Source organism: Schistocerca gregaria, chromosome 1 (assembly GCF_023897955.1).
Source record: "Schistocerca gregaria isolate iqSchGreg1 chromosome 1, iqSchGreg1.2, whole genome shotgun sequence".
Lineage (NCBI taxonomy): Eukaryota > Metazoa > Arthropoda > Insecta > Orthoptera > Acrididae > Schistocerca > Schistocerca gregaria.
This window is the reverse complement of record NC_064920.1, coordinates 1105919086-1105938063: the sequence shown is the minus strand read 5'-3', so window position 1 is coordinate 1105938063 and position 18978 is coordinate 1105919086. Positions and strand designations below refer to the sequence as shown.

The 18978-nt window shown below is 43.3% G+C and overlaps 1 protein-coding gene across 2 annotated transcripts in view; it reads left to right on the top strand.

Annotated features, from left to right (window-relative positions):
- The window catches only part of LOC126282953 (trypsin-like), a 68351-nt gene extending 49884 nt beyond the window's left edge, over window positions 1-18467 (top strand). Inside the window, exons 6-7 of one of the 2 annotated variants that reach the window (XM_049982233.1) lie at window positions 12382-12537; window positions 18190-18467. In XM_049982233.1, coding sequence (XP_049838190.1) covers window positions 12382-12537; window positions 18190-18360 — 327 coding nt within the window. In that variant the 3' untranslated portion in view covers window positions 18361-18467. The remainder of the gene's footprint in view (window positions 1-12381; window positions 12538-18189) is intronic. The other variant, XM_049982234.1, reaches the window with a different exon arrangement.
- The last annotated feature ends 511 nt before the right edge of the window (window positions 18468-18978 follow it).

Below are 18978 nucleotides of genomic sequence, written 5' to 3'. Positions count from 1 at the left end.
TAACAAATTTCTCTTCTTCAGAAACGCTTTCCTTGCCATTGCCAGTCTACATTTTATATCCTCTCTACTTCGACCATCATCAGTTATTTTGCTCCCCAAATAGCAAAACTCCTTTACTACTTTAAGTGTCTCATTTCCTAATCTAATTCCCTCAGCATCACCCGACTTAATTCGACTACATTCCATTATCCTCGTTTTGCTCTTGTTGATGTTCATCCTATATCCTCCTTTCAAGACACTATCCATTCCGTTCAACTGCCCTTCCAAGTCCTTTGCTGTCTCTGACAGAATTACAATGTCATCGGCGAACCTCAAAGTTTTTATTTCTTCTCCATGGATTTTAATACCTACTCCGAATTTTTCTTTTGTTTCCTTTACCGCTTGCTGAAAATACAGATTGAATAACATCGGGGAGAGGCTACAACCCTGTCTCACTCCCTTCCCAACCACTGCTTCCCTTTCATGTCCCTCGACTCTTATAACTGCCATCTGGTTTCTGTACAAATTGTAAATAGCCTTTCGCTCCCTGTATTGTACCCCTGTCAACATTGTCAAAAGCTTTCTCTAAGTCTACAAATGCTAGGAACGTAGGTTTGCCTTTCCTTAATCTTTCCTCTAAGATAAGTCGTAAGGTCAGTATTGCCTCACGTGTTCCAGTATTTCTACGGAATCCAAACTGATCTTCCACGAGGTCGGCTTCTACTACACTCCTGGAAATGGAAAAATGAACACATTGACACCGGTGTGTCAGACCCACCATACTTGCTCCGGACACTGCGAGAGGACTGTACAAGCAATGATCACACGCACGGCACAGCGGACACACCAGGAACCGCGATGTTGGCCGTCGAATGGCGCTAGCTGCGCAGCATTTGTGCACCGGCGCCGTCAGTGTCAGCCACTTTGCCGTGGCATACGGAGCTCCATCGCAGTCTTTAACACTGGTAGCATGCCGCGACAGCGTGGACGTGAACCGTATGTGCAGTTGACGGACTTTGAGCGAGGGCGTATAGTGGGCATGCGGGAGGCCGGGAGGACGTACCGCCGAATTGCTCAACACGTGGGGCGTGAGGTCTCCACAGTACATCGATGTTGTCGCCAGTGGTCGGCGGAAGGTGCACGTTCCCGTCGACCTGGGACCGGACCGCAGCGACGCACTGATGCACGCCAAGACCGTAGGATCCTACGCAGTGCCGTAGGGGGCCGCACCGCCACTTCCCAGCAAATTAGGGACACTGTTGCTCCTGGGCTATCGGCGAGGACCATTCGCAACCGTCTCCATGAAGCTGGGCTACGGTCCCGCACACCGTTAGGCCGTCTTCCGCTCACCCCCCAACATCGTGCAGCCCGCCTCCAGTGGTGTCGCGACAGGCGTGAATGGAGGGACGAATGGAGACGTGTCGTCTTCAGCGATGAGAGTCACTTCTGCCTTGGTGCCAATGATGGTCGTATGCGTGTTTGGCGCCGTGCAGGTGAGCGCCACAATCAGGACTGCATACGACCGAGGCACACAGGGCCAACACCCGGCATCATGGTGTGGGGAGCCTTCTCCTACACTGGCCGTACACATATGGTGATCGTCGAGGGGATACTCAATAGTGCACGGTACATCCAAACCGTCATCGAACCCATCGTTCTACCATTCCTAGACCGGCAAGGGAACTTGCTGTTCCAACAGGACAATGCACGTCCGCATGTATCCCGTGCCACCCAACGTGCTCTAGAAGGTGTAAGTCAACTACCCTGGCCAGCAAGATCTCCGGATCTGTCCCCCATTGAGCATGTTTGGGACTGGATGAAGCGTCGTCCCACGCGGTCTGCACGTCCAGCACGAACGGTGGTGAAACTGAGGCGCCAGGTGGAAATGGCATGGCAAGCCGTTCCACAGGACTACATCCAGCATCTCTACGATCGTCTCCATGGGAGAATAGCACCCTGCATTGCTGCGAAAGGTGGATATACACTGTACTAGTGCCGACATTGTGCATGCTCTGTTGCCTGTGTCTATGCGCCTGTGGTTCTGTCAGTGTGATCATGTGATGTATCTGACCCCAGGAATGTGTCAATAAAGTTTCCCCTTCCTGGGACAATGAATTCACGGTGTTCTTATTTCAATTTCCAGGAGTGTACTTTTTCCATTCGTCTGTAAAGAATTTGTGTTAGTATTTTGCAGCTGTGACTTATTAAACTGATAGTTCGGTAATTGTCACATCTGTCAACACCTGCTTTCTTTGGGATTGGAATTATTATATTCTTCTAGAAGTCTGACGGTATTTCGCCTGTCTCATACATTTTGCTCACCAGATGGTAGAGTTTTGTCAGGACTGGCTGTCCCAAGGCTGTCAGTAGTTCTAATGGAATGTTGTCTACTCCCGGGGAATTGTTTCTACTTAGGTCTTTCAGTGCTCTGTCAAACTCTTCACGCAATATCGTATCTCCCATTTCATCTTCATTTACATCCTCTTCCATTTCCATAATATTGTCCTCAAGTACATCACCCTTGTATAGACCCTCTATATACTCCTTCCACCTTTCTGCTTTTCCTTCTTTGCTTAGAAATAGGGTTTCCATCTGAGCTCTTGATGTTTATACAAGTGGTTCTCTTTTCTCCAAAGGTCTCTTTAATTTTCCTGTAGGCAGTATCTATCTTACGCCTAGTGAGATAAGCCTCTACATCCTTACATTTGTCCTCTAGCCATCCCTGATCAGCCATTTTACGTTTCCTGTCGATCTCATTTTTGAGACATTTGTATTCCTTTTTGCCTGCTTCATTTACTGCATTTTTGTATTTTCTCCTTTCATCAATTAAATTCAATATTTCTTCTGTTACCCAAGGATTTCTACTAGCCCTTGTCTTTTTACCTACTTGATCCTCTGCTGCCTTCACTACTTCATCCCTCAGAGCTACCCATTCTTCTTCTACTGTATTTCTTTCCCCCATTCCTGTCAATTGTTCCCTTATGCTCTCCCTGAAACTCTGTACAACCACTGGTTCTTTCAGTTTGTCCAGGTCCCATCTCCTTAAATTCCCACCTTTTTGCAGTTTCTTCAGTTTTAATCTACAGGTCATAACCAATAGATTGTGGTCAGAATCCACATCTGCCCCTGGAAATGTCTTACAATTTAAAACCTGGTTCCTAAATCTCTGTCTTACCATTATATAAGCTATCTGATACCTTTTAGTATCTCCAGGGTTTTTCCATGTATACAACCTTCTTTCATGGTTCTTAAACCAAGTGTTAGCTATGACTAAGTTGTGCTCTGTGCAAAATTCTACAAGGCGGCTTCCTCTTTCATTTCTTAGCCCCAATCCATATTCACCTACTACGTTTCCTTCTCTCCCTTTTCCTACACTCGAATTCCAGTCGCCCATGACTATTAAATTTTCGTCTCCCTCCACTACCTGAATAATTTCTTTTATTTCATCATACATTTCTTCAATTTCTTCGTCATCTGCAGAGCTAGTTGGCATATAAACTTGTACTACTGTAGTAGGCATGGGCTTTGTGTCTATCTTGGCCACAATAATGCGTTCGCTATGCTGTTTGTAGTAGCTTACCAGCATTCCTATTTTCCTATTCGTTATTAAACCTACTCCTGCATTACCCCTATTTGATTTTGTGTTTATAACCCTGTATTCACCTGACCAAAAGTCTTGTTCCTCCTGCCACCGAACTTTACTAATTCCCACTATATCTAACTTTAACCTATCCATTTCCCTTTTTAAATTTTCTAAACTACCTGCCCGATTAAGGGATCTGACATTCCACGCTCCGATTCGTAGAACGCCAGTTTTCTTTCTGCTGATAACGACATCCTCTTGAGTAGTCCCCGCCCGGAGATCCGAATGGGGGACTCTTTTACCTGCGGAATATTTTACCCAAGAGGACGCCATCATCATTTAATCATACAGTAAAGCTGCATACCCTCGGGAAAAATTACGGCCGTAGTTTGCCCTTGCTTTCAGCCGTTCGCTGTACCAGGACAACAAGGGTGTTTCGGTTAGTGTTACAAGGCCAGATCAGTCAATCAGCCAGACTGTTTCCCCTGCAACTACTGAAAAGGCTGCTGCCCCTCTTCAGGAACCACACGTTTGTCTGGCCTCTCAACAGATACCCTTCAGCCTTCAGTTGTGGTTGTAACTACGGTACGGCTATCTGTATCGCTGAGGCACGCAAGCCACCCCACCAACAGCAAGGTCCATGGTTCATGGGGGGGGGGGGGGGTGCTAGTTTCCTCAATATGTCTATTGTTGAGAGTCTGCCAGCGTCTAGGGCTACGCGCTCAACACCTACATTCGACTACCGCCACTGATTACTAGTGTACGACTGCTACTTAACTAACCTCAGAGACACAAAGCTCTCGGTGCTTCAGCCTGATAATCGGTACCTACACGCACTTTTGACCTGCACTGCTACACAAATAATAAGGCTCATCCACTACAGTTTGCAGAATGATTCTCGTTACGCATTCCTGTGGGGGCAATCGCAATGACAGGAACGTCGTAGAAAGAGACCAGTTTGGTAGTGATGGAGCCACCAAATGCACGCTGCTTTATATCTTCGTCATTTGTCGCTGAAATATTTCTAACCCCTAGAGCCATAGGGACGCCAAACTGTAAGTTTACAGACTTGATCTCCACGACACACACTGCCGGTTCATATCAAATTGGCCTGGTGGATAATATTTTTGCAGTTGGAAGCATACAACAAATCGTGTTTTAGGTCAATGTCAAATTTAGGAGTGTTGAGGATCCACTGCCCCCACCCTCCTTCTGGCCCAGCTTTCTCCACTTATGAGAAGTTTCACTAACACTGTGCTGAAACTGTCGAAAGCTTGCTTCAAAAGGTTTCTAAATTTTAAGCAAGATCATTATACGACAGTTGGAACTTTGACAGTGGCCACTATTTATTTACCGCTCGTACAAAATAGATACGTATTTCAAAGTTTTACTGACCATCAAAGTAGTCATCAGTGGCGCGTTGTCGGAGGAGAGTGCATGCCCCAGGTTTCCTGCAGACAATGTTCTGCGGCGATACTGATGATAGGGGCATCATGCTGTCATAGTGAATTGACGCGGGAGCTGGAAACTTCTCCAAAATGGACGCTCGCGGACCAGTACGGTTGTTTAGGGGAAAACGTCTAAGTTGCACACAGATTCAACGTGGAGTTCTGGACTACATGCCAGTGGAGCAACTGATTCGCAGCAATTGGAGATTTTTCAACGATGAAGACGTTCATAAAGCGGTTCTGGAATGGCTCGGTGATCTAGGAGCGGATTTCCATAGTCGAGAAGCTGAATCATTGATATAACGATCTGATCGTTTTTTTTAAGAACTTAAGGAATATATTGAACAATAGTGACATGTATCTCTGTCGCTTTGAGGTGTAGTGTGGGATTGAAGAAACGTTACTTGGCCTGCCATAATAATATACAGGGTGTTACAAAAAGGTACGGTCAAACTTTCAGAAAACATTCCTCACACACAAAGAAAGAAAATATGCTATGTGGACATGTGTCCGGAAACGCTTACTTTCCATGTTAGAGCTCATTTTATTACTTCTCTTCAAATCACATTAATCGTGGAATGGAAACACACAGCAACTGAACGTACCAGCTTGACTTCAAACACTTTGTTACAGGAAATGTCCAAAATGTCCTCCGTTAGCGAGGATACATGCATCCACCCTCCGTCGCATGGAATCCCTGATGCGCTGATGCAGCCCTGGAGAATGGCGTATTGTATCACAGCCGTCCACGCTGTTTAGCGCCCGTAAACCTCAAACACACACACACACACACACACACACACACACACACACACACGAAGAGTCTCTACATTTGGTACCGGGGTTGCGTAGACAAGAGCTTTCAAATGCCTCCATAAATGAAAGTCAAGAGGGTTGAGGTCAGGAGAGCGTGGAGGCCATGGAATTGGTCCGCCTCTACCAATCCATCGGTCACCGAAGCTGTTGTAGAGAATTGTACGAACACTTAGACTGAAATGTGCAGGAGCTTCATCGTGCATGAACCACATGTTGTGTCGTACTTGTAAAGGCACATGTTCTAGCAGTACAGGTAGAGCATCCCGTATGAAGTCATGTTAACGTTGAGCGTAGGTGGAAGAACATGGGGCCCAATCAAGACATCACCGACGCTGCCTGCCCAAACGATCACAGAAAATCTAAGTTGATGACGTGATTGCAAAATTGCGTGCGGATTCTCGTCAGCCCACACGTGTTGATTGTGAAAATTTACAATTTGATGACGTTGGAAAGTGGCCTCATCCGTAAAGAGAGCATTTGCACTGAAATGAGGATTGACACATTGTTGGATGAACCATTCGCAGAAGTGTACCAGTGGAGGCTAATCAGCTGCTGATAGTGCCTGCACACGCTGTACACGGTACGGAAACAACTGGTTCTCCCGTAGCACTCTCCATACAGTGACGTGGTCAATATTACCTTGTACAGCAGCAACTTCTCTGACGCTGACACTAAGATTATCGTTAACTGCACGAAGAATTGCCCCGTCCATTGCAGGTGTCCTCATCGTTCTAGGCCTTCCCCAGTCGCGAGTCATAGGATAGAATGTTCCGTGCTCCCTAAGACGCCGATCAATTGCTTCGAACGTCTTCCTGTCGGGACACCTTCGTTCTGGAAATCTGTCTCGATACAAACGTACCGCGCCACGGCTATTGCTTCGTGCTAACCCATACATCAAATGAGCATCTGCCATTTCCGCATTTGTAAACATTGCACTGACTGCGAAACCATGTTCGTGATGAACACTAACCTGTTGATGCTACGTACTGATGTGCTTGATGCTAGTACTGTAGAGCAATGAGTCGCATGTCAACACAAGCACCGAAATCTACATTACCTTCCTTCAATTGGGCCAACTGGTGGTGAATCGAGGAAGTACAATACATATTGACGAAACTAAAATGAGCTCTAACATGGAAATTAAGCGTTTCCGGACACATGTCCACATAACATCTTTTCTTTCTTTGAGTGTGAGGAATGTTTCCTGAAAGTTTGGCCGTACCTTTATGTAACATCCTGTATAACTCACTTTTTAAGGTCCCTTCTTGTTAGTTACTCCTTGTGTACCTGAATAAACGAATAATGTAGAAAAAATGGAACTGAGCGACAAAACGAGAGAGCTAAAGATTTTGTGTCCGTAATTTTGAGGGTGATGAATATCTGATGTTACCGTTTGCAAAACTAGTTCATCAATTATGACACATTTAGTGTCGTCTGAATAGCAATTATCGACCTCACATGTGATTTTAAGACATACAATGCATTACATGTCATGGGAGAAGGAAATACGGTAAAATTTCATTCACATTCGATATGAGAAATCTATACCATTTATTATTTTTTTCAAGGTCCATGTCCAATATTAAGTCCAATGGCAGGGACAAAGAATCCAGTGAAATATTTTTAAGTGCTTTATCTGAAAACTACCTTGAGCAGTTAAACAGAGAACCGACTCGTGGCGATAACATATTAGACCTTCTGGTGACAAACAGACCCGAACTATTTGAATCAGTTAATGCAGAACAGGGAATCAGCGATCATAAAGCGGTTACTGCATCGATGATTTCAGCCGTAAATAGAAATATTAAAAAAGGTAGGAAGGTTTTTCTGTTTAGCAAAAGTGACAAAAAGCAGATTTCAGAGTACCTGACGGCTCAACACAAAAGTTTTGTCTCAAGTACAGATAGTGTTGAGGATCAGTGGACAAAGTTCAAAACCATCGTGCAATATGCGTTAGATGAGTATGCGCCAAGCAAGATCGTAAGAGATGGGAAAGAGCCACCGTGGTACAACAACCGAATTAGAAAACTGCTGCGGAAGCAAAGGGAACTTCACAGCAAACATAAACATAGCCAAAGCCTTGCAGACAAACAAAAATTACGCGAAGCGAAATGTAGTGTGAGGAGGGCTATGCGAGAGGCTTTCAATGAATTTGTAAGGTGTCAAGCAAATCCAACACCTTACATGAAAACCCTGACATGATAAGCAAATCCAGTAGTATGTCACATAGCTCCGAATAAATCGTGACATTAAATTAACCAAAGGAATACGAGTAACGAGTGAGCAAATGGAATACCACAGACTAACACAAGAATGCCTAAATGCATGTCGTACCTTCCCACCGTGAGGCAGACGCAGTTCCGAGGGGAGAAACGAGGACAGAAGCCGAGAGCAGAACCGTTAAGGGAGGGGCTGGGCACCCACGCTGCGAGCCTACCTGTACGACTATACAACCCGCACGTTTTAGCGTGAGGCTTTTTCGCGTCTCAGGTACGTCAAGGATCACCCCCAGCCCATGTTAAAAGCTAGAGCCCTCCAGAAAAGCAGTATAGATCTTACGATAACACAAAAAGGGCCACTACCACCCGCAAGTTTTAGCGTGAGACTTTTTCGCGTGTCTGTTACATTAGGATCACTCCCCAGCCCATGTTAAAAGATAGAGCCCTCCAGAAGAGCAGTATAGATCTCACGATAACGCTAAAAGGACCACACTAGCTGCAGGTTTTAGCGTGAGACTTTTTAGCGTCTCTTTTACGTTGCAAACTTTAAAAACATTGCCCCACCACGAAAAGTATAACGTTTCCCATTGGATAGACAGAATTTTTGTAGGCGGAGCGTAAGGTTAACATTGAGACCCTGATTGGTCAGATGAAAACACAGACAGATAGCTTTTTTAAACTAACTTCGGTAAATTGTAGTAAGGAGAAGTTCGAGAGTTGGTTCCGAGACGGCGAGCTGGATGGCTGCTGCGCCGGCCGCTGCCGCCCTGACGCTGCTTAAACACCGACAAGGTAATGAACGCACGTGATGCCGCATTTTTGAGCGCATAAGGCTCCACTCAGAACTGCAGAAGTCTCATATGTTACACCCCGTTTTTGATAATACATTTGCCACTTGAAGTAAAGATCTGAAACGCGATGATTTTTCTTTTATATAGTTATTGAGAAGCCACATCAGCCACTGTAATTTACGACAAGTTAGATAAGTAATTAAAGATAATTGAGGGTCACTGTAGACCATTTTGATAGTTTTTTCTTTTGTGAAACTTAAATTTAACCTAGATTATAGATGTGATATGGCAGAGGTCATCCTTCGATCGATTGTAGAACTTGGAAATCCATTCAGGGAATATTCGTTCACATTTTTGTTGAACGCAGTTGGTTTTTACCATTCTGTATTAAAACATTTCCTTTTATCAATAGTACAATTTATAAACGATGTTTTGTGATTAGAATAAATTTCCAATGGTAAACTTAACTGCTTTTTCGACGTTATTTTACCAGCTAACTAAAAATAGGAAAGCCTTGAACCCTTTCCACTATATTTAGTTAGAATTAAGATTCTTTTACAGGGAGTGCAGTGGAGCTGACGCTGAGATCATTTAGTATTTGGTTATATCATCGCTAGTCTCACTGAACTCTTCTGAATTCTACATGTCATGTGTGGTCTAGCGTCTCCTTACCAGCAACAGGTCCCAGGTTCAAACTAGTTAATTCCCTAAAAAACATGCTCAGAGCGTCGTTGCGCGAAAGGGGTAGGGAGACACGATATAGTACAAACAGACACCACCATGAATGTTTAGAAATTGGAAAGTAAAGTTCTATGTACTGACTTGGCAGAAAATCCTAAGAAATTTTGGTCCTATGTCAAAGCGGTAGGTGGATCAAAACAAAATGTCCAGACACTCTGTGACCAAAATGGTACTCAAACAGAGGATGACAGACTAAAGGCCGAAATACTAAATGTCTTCTTCCAAAGCTGTTTCACAGAGGAAGACTGCACTGTGCTTCCTTCTCTAGATTGTCGCACAGTTGACCAAATGGTAGATATCGAAATAGACGACAGAGGGATAGAGAAACAATTAAAATCGCTCAAAAGAGGAAAGGCCGCTGGTCCTGATAGGATACCAGTTCGATTTTACACAGAGTACGCGAAGGAACTTGCCCTCCTTCTTGCAGCGGTGTACCGTAGGTCTCTAGAAGAGCGAAGCGTTCCAAAGGATTGGAAAAGGGCACATGTCATCCCCGTTTTCAAGAAGGGACGTCGAACAGATGTGCAGAACTAAAAACCTATATCTCTAACGTCGATCAGTTGTAGAATTTTGGAACACTTATTATGTTAGAGTATAATGTCTTTTCTGGAGACTAGAAATCTACTCTGTAGGAATCAGCATGGGTTTCGAAAAAGACGGTCGTGTGAAACCCAGCTCGCGCTATTCGTCCACGAGACTCAGAGGGCCATAGACACAGGTTCACAGGTAGATGCCGTGTTTCTTGACTTCCGCAAGGCGTTTGACACAGTTCCCCACAGTCGTTTAATGAACAAAGTAAGAGCATACTGACTATCAGATCAGTTGTGTGATTGGATTGAGGAGTTCCTAGATAACAGAACGCAGCATGTCATTCTCAATGGAGAGAAGTCTTCCTAAGTAAGAGTGATCTCAGGTGTGCCGCAGGGGAGTGTCATAGGACCGTTGCTATTCACGATATACATAAATGACCTTGTGGATGACATCGGAAGTTCAATGAGGCTTTTTGCAGATGATGCTGTGGTGTATCGAGAGGTTGCAACAATGTAAAATTGTACTGAAATGCAGGAGGATCTGCAGCGAATTGACGCATGGTGCAGGGAATGGCAATTGAATCTCAATGTAGACAAGTGTAATGTGATGCGAATACATAGAAAGACAGATCCCTTATCATTTAGCTACAAAATAGCAGGTCAGCAACTGGAAGCAGTTAATTCCATAAATTATCTGGGAGTACGCATTAGGAGTGATTTAAAATTGAATGATCATACAAAGTTGATCGTCGGTAAAGCAGATGCCAGACTGAGATTCATTGGAAGAATCCTAAGGAAATGCAATCCGACAGCAAAGGAAGTAGGTTACAGTACGTTTGCTCGCCCACTGCTTGAATACTGCTCAGCAGTGTGGGATCCGTACCAGATAGGGTTGATAGAGAAGATCCAACGGAGAGCAGCGCGCTTCGTTACAGGACCATTTAGTAATCGCGAAAGCGTTACGGAGATGATAGATAAACTCCAGTGGAGGACTCTGCAGGAGAGACGCTCACTAGCTCGGTACGGGCTTTTGTAGAATTTTCGAGGTCATACCTTCACCCAAGAGTCAAGCAGTATATTGCTCCCTCCTACGTATATCTCGTGAAGAGACCATGAGGATAAAATCAGAGAGATTAGAGCCCACACAGAAGCATACCGACAATCCTTCTTTCCACGTACAATATGAGACTGGAACAGAAGGGAGAACCGATAGAGGTAGTCAGGGTACCCTCCGCCACACACCGTCAGGTGGCTTGCGGAGTATGGATGTAGATGTAGATGTAGATGTATGGCAGTCAGAGATTTTTCTAAGAGAAAAAGATACATATTGTCAGTAGTGGAATTCGGCGTATTAATTCTGATGATGTGTGTAAGTCGGTAGAATATTCAAGTGCCCTCTGTATGAAAGCTCACAGTTTCGATATCAAATCGATCATCCTAATTCTTTGAGCTAGCAGTGAAATGTCGATTACCTATGAAATGGATTTTTCCTAATATTTCGTATCGTGTCCAATAGGAAATCACCATCCAAATGAATGAAGTATCCCAGCTTTCGAGTTAACAATCGACTCCTCAATGATGAAGTAGCGGAAGTTACCGTTTTAGTAAAGACAATTGAATGACCCACAGTAAAGCAATGTTGTGCAGTCTCAGATTAATGACTTTTAAGGTGGCAAAAATGGTGCTGGTGCTATAGAACCCATTACCTAGAGTGTTTTCGGTTTCACCTGTATAGTAATCTGCCACATTCACACGGAATCAAGCGTTTGTATATTATTACCTTGTGTAGATATATGTCGTTTTTTACCTAGCCCGTAAGGATTGAGGTTTTAGCTTGAGGCTGAAAGGTTACATTACTTGGAGTTTTCTCAGTACTTATTATTCTAGCAAAAAGCATGCTCCTTTAATGACATAAATATCGAGAAGACTTGCTTGTGTGGTTTGTATGCACTAATTTTTCATGTTAATACATCCAACCCATGACCAGTTATTTCTAGTAAATTTTGCTTACAACTCCCAATGTGAATATGTGACTTTCCAATGATACTTAAAATTATACACGTAAGTGTGTATAACACTTCCTCGATAACTGGTATCATATTTAAATGCGTGATATAATTGTACCATCTTTCTTCTGTTTACATTAAGACTCTTTGCTCGTTTCGGATGAGGTACTTTGATTCTCTAAAGGTGTTATTTTCTAAATTTCGATAGTTGAATAGTGTCATGGTGTCTTTACAGTGAGGTTCTAAGGACAAATTATTCATTCTGCAGTACCAGGGACCAAGCACAAACGATCTGCAGAAGGAGGACTTACACAAATGGAACCAAGAGGTGTGTGCATCGATTTGGGGCGACTTGGGATACGCCATCTACTCCTCGCAGATCTGCGCTGCTCGTTTTGAGGATGTGAACTACGGTACCTGTCATGTAAGTATTAAGGCGCTGTCGGCTGTAGATAAAAAGGGTTGTGTGCTGAGCTTAACGAGATACGTCAGTCTGAGCGCTGTGCTACACACACACACACACACACACACACACACACACACACACACACACACACAATCTGCATGAAGCAGGCGTCGTAGTCCTCGGTACGGAGGGTGCACTGCTGTGGCTACAGCAGGAACATTCCCCACTGGTCGCAGTAACCAAATCCTGGCCGTTTTAAGGTGAAAAAACCGTACATGGTGTTTTAAGGAAGAAATCTGAAGTATTCTTGACAGGTTGTAGATAAGAGTTTTCCTGTTGCTATTTATATACGGGAATGGGTTGAAGGACGGGTATCACTTCTGGATGTGAGGCTGTCTGGCCTGGGAATTGCTATTAACAGTACTCCCAGACTGGAGTAGTTACGATCGTGCACAAGAACCATCTACGATCATTAAGACAAGAGTTCATCTGAGCACCTTAATAGGAACATAATGGGCCTAAATCTATCCTCACATCCAGTGCGAGATGCGTTTAATAGCTTACGAAACTAAACTCTGCCTCAAAATCTGGCAGAAAATTCAAAGAGATTCTGGTTGTGTGTAATATATACAAACGACAAGACAAAATAAATACCTTCTGAACAATAGCTACGGTAATATTATGATGATAGGTCCATTAATAGAGAGTTACTAAACACGGTTTGCCGAAATTCTTTCATCAAAGAAGATGCAGAAAATATCCCAGAATTCTAACCAAGGATATCTGCAAAACAGGAGTAAATTGGAAGTGAATAGAGCGAAGTAACTTAAGTTACTTTATAAAGTCTTACAGTCTGGACTGTATGCCAGTTAAGGTTCCCTTAGGTGTATGCTGATGAAATAGTCCCATTTTTAGCATTCATATACAATCGCTCGGTAGACGAAAGACTCATACACAGTGACTGGAATGGTGCTCAAGACCAACTAGTTCTACATCTACATCTACATGATTACTCTACAATTCACATTTAAGTGTTTGGCAAAGGGTTCATCGAACCACAATCATACTATCTCTCTACCATTCCACTCCCGAACACCTAAACCTTTCTGTTCGAGCTCTGATATCTCTTATTTTATTTTGATGATCATTCCTACCTATGTAGGTTGGGCTCAACAAAATATTTTCGCATCCAGAAGATAAAGTTGGTGACTGAAATTTCGTAAATAGATCTCGCCTCGACGAAAAACGTCTTTGCTTTAATGACTTCCATCCCAACTCACCTATCATATCTGCCACACTCTCTACCCTATTACGTGATAATACAAAACGAGCTGCCCTCTTTTGCACCCTTTCGATGTCCTGTGTCAGTCCCACCTGGTAGGCATCCCACACCGCGCAGCAATATTCTAACAGAGGACGAACGAGTGTAGTGTAAGCTGTCTCTTTAGTGGACTTGTTGCATCTTCTAAGTGTCCTGCCAATGAAACGTAACCTTATGCTCGCCTTCCCCACAATATTATCTATGGGGTCTTTCCAACTGAAGTTGTTCGTAATTTTAACACCCAGGCACTTAGATGAATTGACAGCCTGGAGAATAGTACTATTTATCGAGTAATCGAATTCCAACGGATTTCTTTTGGAACTCGTGTGGATCACCTCACACTTTTCGTTATTTAGCGTCAACTGCCACCTGCCACCGCATACAGCAATCTTTTCTAACTCGCTTTGCAACTGACACTGGTCTTCGGATGACATTACTAGACGGTAAATTACAGCATCATCTGTGAACAACCTAATAGAACTGCTCAGATTGTCACCCAGGTCATGTATATAGATCAGGAACAGCGGAGGTTCCAGACGCTTCCCTGGGGAACATCTGATATCACCTCAGTTTTAGTCGATGATTGCCGTCTATTACTACGATCTGCGACCTTCCTGACAGGAAATCACCAATACAGTCACACAACTGAGACGATACCCCATAGGCCCGCAGCTTTATTAGAAGTCGCTTGTGAGGAACAGTGTCAAAAGCCTTCCGGAAATCCAGAAACACGGAATCAACCTGAGATCCCCTGTCGATAGCGGCCATTACTTCGTGCGAATAAAGAGCTAGCTGCGTTGCACAAGAACGATATTTTCTGAAACCATGCTGATTACGTATCAACAGATCGTCCCCTTCGAAGTGATTCATAATGTTTGAATACAGTATATGGTCCAAACCCCTACTGCAAACCGCTGTTAACGATATATGTCTGTAGTTCGATGGATTACTCCTACTACCCTTCTTGAACACTGGTGCGACCTGCGCAATTTTCCAATCTGTAGGTACAGATCTATCGGTGAGCGAGCGGTTGTATATAATTGCTAAATAGGAAGCTATTGTATCAACGTAATCTGAAAGGAACGTAACCGGTATACAATCTGGACCTGAAGACTTGCCCGTATCAAGCGATTTGAGTTGCTTCGCAACCCCTAAGGTATCTACTTTTAAGAAACTCATGCTAGCAGCTCTTAGTTTTTCAAATTCTGGAATATTCCATTCGTCTTCCCTGGTGAAGGAATTTCGGAAAACTGCGTTCAATAACTCCGCTTTAGCGGCACAGTCGTCGGTAACAGTACCATCGGCACTGCGCATGAAAAAAGAAAGAGGAGTAACCCGCTGAATTACAATACATCTCACTGACGCCGAGCTGCTGTAGGAGTTTGAAGCATATACTGTTTCCGATCATTATGAACTGCCTCTAAGAACTCCTCGATCTATCGATACAGTCATTATCGAATCAGAAAGTAACGCAGCACAACTAGGTTTTTATTCTCATAGAGTAATAAATGCTCTCGACAGGTGACCTCAAACTTGTTGCGTACGGCTTCATACACAATGGTAAGGAGAGATGGGGTACAGAATGGTTCGACAACTGCGGGCGTAGTAAAGCTTGACAGGAGTAGAAATGGTAAGCGAACAAGTTAACACAGTAAACAGAAGATTTACGTAACTCGTATTTCGTCAAGAATATCAAGACTGATTATTTAATGCAGCAAGAAACAGAGTCCATCTCATACAAGAGCAACCAGGATGAGGCTCTTTGTACTCAGGATGAACGAAGCTGTCGTAGCGTTGAGACTCCAGATGCAAGTGGGATGAGTCACTATATTGGGGCGAAAGAGGGCGCTCGTGGTACAGAGCCATTGGAGCTGTGACTCACTCAGTGGGAATGTACCACTGGGCCGACCAGAACTCGCACGACAGCAGTAAGGGTCAGGCGGAAACTTGCTACTCCTTTACCAATTGTAGAACACCAGTGGAGTGGTACTGATACGTAATACCACAAAACTTATTCTATGTTTCTAGATTTTCAGAAGGTTTTTGACACCAATCCTAAGTTGCACCTTCTAATCACATTGCTGCTTATGGAGTATCGTTTGAGATGTAACATTCTTTTAAAAAAATACTTCTTTTTTGATTAAGTTGAATGAAAGTGTAACGTTCTTTTAAAAATTATTGACTGATATATTGAATGAGGAATGGATACTTAACTGGAGTTATCGTGTAGCGTGTTGTAACTGCAAATGATGTGCTTACTCTGCGTTACTGTTAGCAAAAACTTCAAACCCATTGATTGGGTAATGCACCAATACATTAATAAAACCAAATGTGAATATTGTCACAAACATATGTCTGTCACTTCGCAGAAAAGTAGTACGATATTACTGGTATCGAGAACTGGGGTTGGAGTGCCGTAATGGTCACGTAAATAAAGAACCATTACAGGGTGAACCACATTTTGCTACATTTGGTCGATGGTCGTCTCCAGAAACGCCGCCAGCGAGGCGAACAAAGGCGGCTCGAAACGCGCAGCTCGCCGCGGGCGCAGGCTGATCGGAGCTGTGTTACGGGATGGGAGACATTCTCCTCCGCTTGAATGGGACCTCTGGTAGTAATCGAAGACTGCTGGGAACCACATGCGTCCCTTCATGCTACGGCAATGTCACCTTTCAGCAGTATAATTGTCGGTGTCTCTGTATCACAACAGTGCTGCAGTGGTTTGAGGTGCGAACTCACGTTGATGTCTCGGCGACGAAATTCGCCTTATGAGAATCCTATGAAACCTATCTGGCTCGCTATCAGGCGCTATCACTGCGTACTCAAATCAGCGGCTCATTATTTACTCAAATCATATGACCTGTGCCCAGACGTATAATGCCACATACGTCCATAAAACTACCAACAAACTGTTGATTCCCTGATACTCGGAATCGGTGATGTATTTCGTTCCAAAGACGGACAAACAAGCTATTAAGCAAATGGTCTTAATGTTTTTACCCATCAATGTATTTAGACTAAGGGAGGTGATGTACAGCTTTCAACAAGCTGACTATGCCTCGCTGTCTTGTGTTGTAATCTCAAAAGCTCTTCACCTTGTCTCACGGAGCAGGGGCATCTGATTTGATTGAGGAGAAACCAATCGGAGTGGGGCGTTAAACGTGACAACTTAGGCTAATTACCGGCAATTTGTTTGCTTTCACGTTCACAACCACCCGTGATAGCAGAAAATCATTAAGTGGTTCTCTGCAAATGGGCTCTCATTAAACTTTGACAAAACACAGTACATTCAGTTCCACACGGTAAATGGAATGACACCATTAATAAATATAGACTTCGATCAGAAATCGGTAGCTAAGGTAGAATATTCAAAATTTCTAGGTGTATGTATTGATGAGGGGTTTAACTGGAAAAAAACACACTGAGGTTCTGCTGAAACGCTTGAGTTCAGCTACTTATGCTATTAGGGTCATTGCAAATTTTGGAGATATACATATGAGTAAATTAGCTTACCACGCCTATTTTCGTTCTCTGCTTTCGTATGGCATCATATTCTGGGGTAATTCATCATTGAGTAAAAGAGTGTTCATTGCACAAAAGCATGTAATCAGAATAACTGCTGGAGCTTATCCAAGATCATCTTGCAAACACTTATTTAAAGAGCTAGAGATCTTCACTGTAGCCTCACAATATATATATATTCACTTATGAAATTTGTTATTAACAATCTGAAAGAATTCAAAAGTAATAGCAGTGTACACTAGGAGAAAGGATGATCTTCACTCCTCGAGGTTAAATCTAACTTTGGCTCAGAAAGGGGTAAATTATGCTGCCACAAAAGTCTTTGGTCACTTACCTAATAGCATCTAAAGTCTGACAGATAGCCATACAGCATTTAAAAGGAAATTAAAAGAATTTTTTAATGGCAACCCGTTCTACGCATTAGATGAATTTTTGGATATAGTAAGTGAGTAATTTCCCAACCCCCACTAAAAAATTAAAAATATTAAGTGTCATGTAATATTGTGTCTAATGTAATATCTTGTATAGACACCTTCTATTAACCTGACACGTTCCACATCATTACGAAGTGTCGTATTCATGATCTACGGAATAAGTACTAATCTAATCTAATCTAATCTAATGTAATCTCAACACACGTCGCATTTCCCAAGTACTTTAGACTACAACCCGTTCGCCGCAGAGAGATTTGACTTCCTTTGTTAAGAAGGTAAACCACTGAAAATGAGCTAATCCTTTCTAGTTCGAAGAAAGCGATATTTGAAAACTTATTTTCCTGATCATAACTGTCACCATTGAAACCTAATGTTTTTGAATGGCTTCCGCAGGGTGATTCTGGCGGTCCAGTGCTGTACGGGGGCGTGCTACATGGTCTGACGTCATGGGGGTACGAGTGCGCCACGCCGCCCTACCCCGGCATCTACACACGGGTCGCTAGCTACGTCGACTGGATCCAACGCCACACCGACACCTCGTGGGCGCCCAACTGGCGCCATTAAATCTGTATCACTATGTTGTCCAAACTGCATCAGATTTGTAGTGCTACCGTGCTGTGCTGGCAACTAACGTTCCTGCTCATTTGACAATAAAAATAGTGAAGAACAAATTTTCTACTCAGTTGGTATCATTCCAGGGGCACAAAGAAAGCTGTCCAGGATACTCTTATACATAGGACTAAATGCATATTCAACGAGAGCCGCGTCCACACTAAAATAAATTATCTGATGTCTATGTCCAGAAAAATTGACTATCGGGCAGATGTCATCCCGTCGCTCTCTCTCCCTCCACGAAATGCAAACCAAAATCCAATCAATTAATGCAACAAGACCAACATTCTAAGCGTCTTTCGGTGACCTTAAAAAATCGAAGACATACTGCACCCCACGAAGGACAGTCATGGCGTCAAGGACTAAATTACGGAGTAGTCTGTCGAAGTTGCAATGTGTGTCAATAACATTTATAGAGACACATGTTTCTTTATTTATTTGTTCGTGTTCCGTTGATCCAATATACAAGAGAGTTGCAAGGATATAGAAAGAATCATAATTATACTTGAGTACAATACTTAGAGATGCTAATAGGTACAATTTGTAATATGCGTATAAGAACAAAATGCG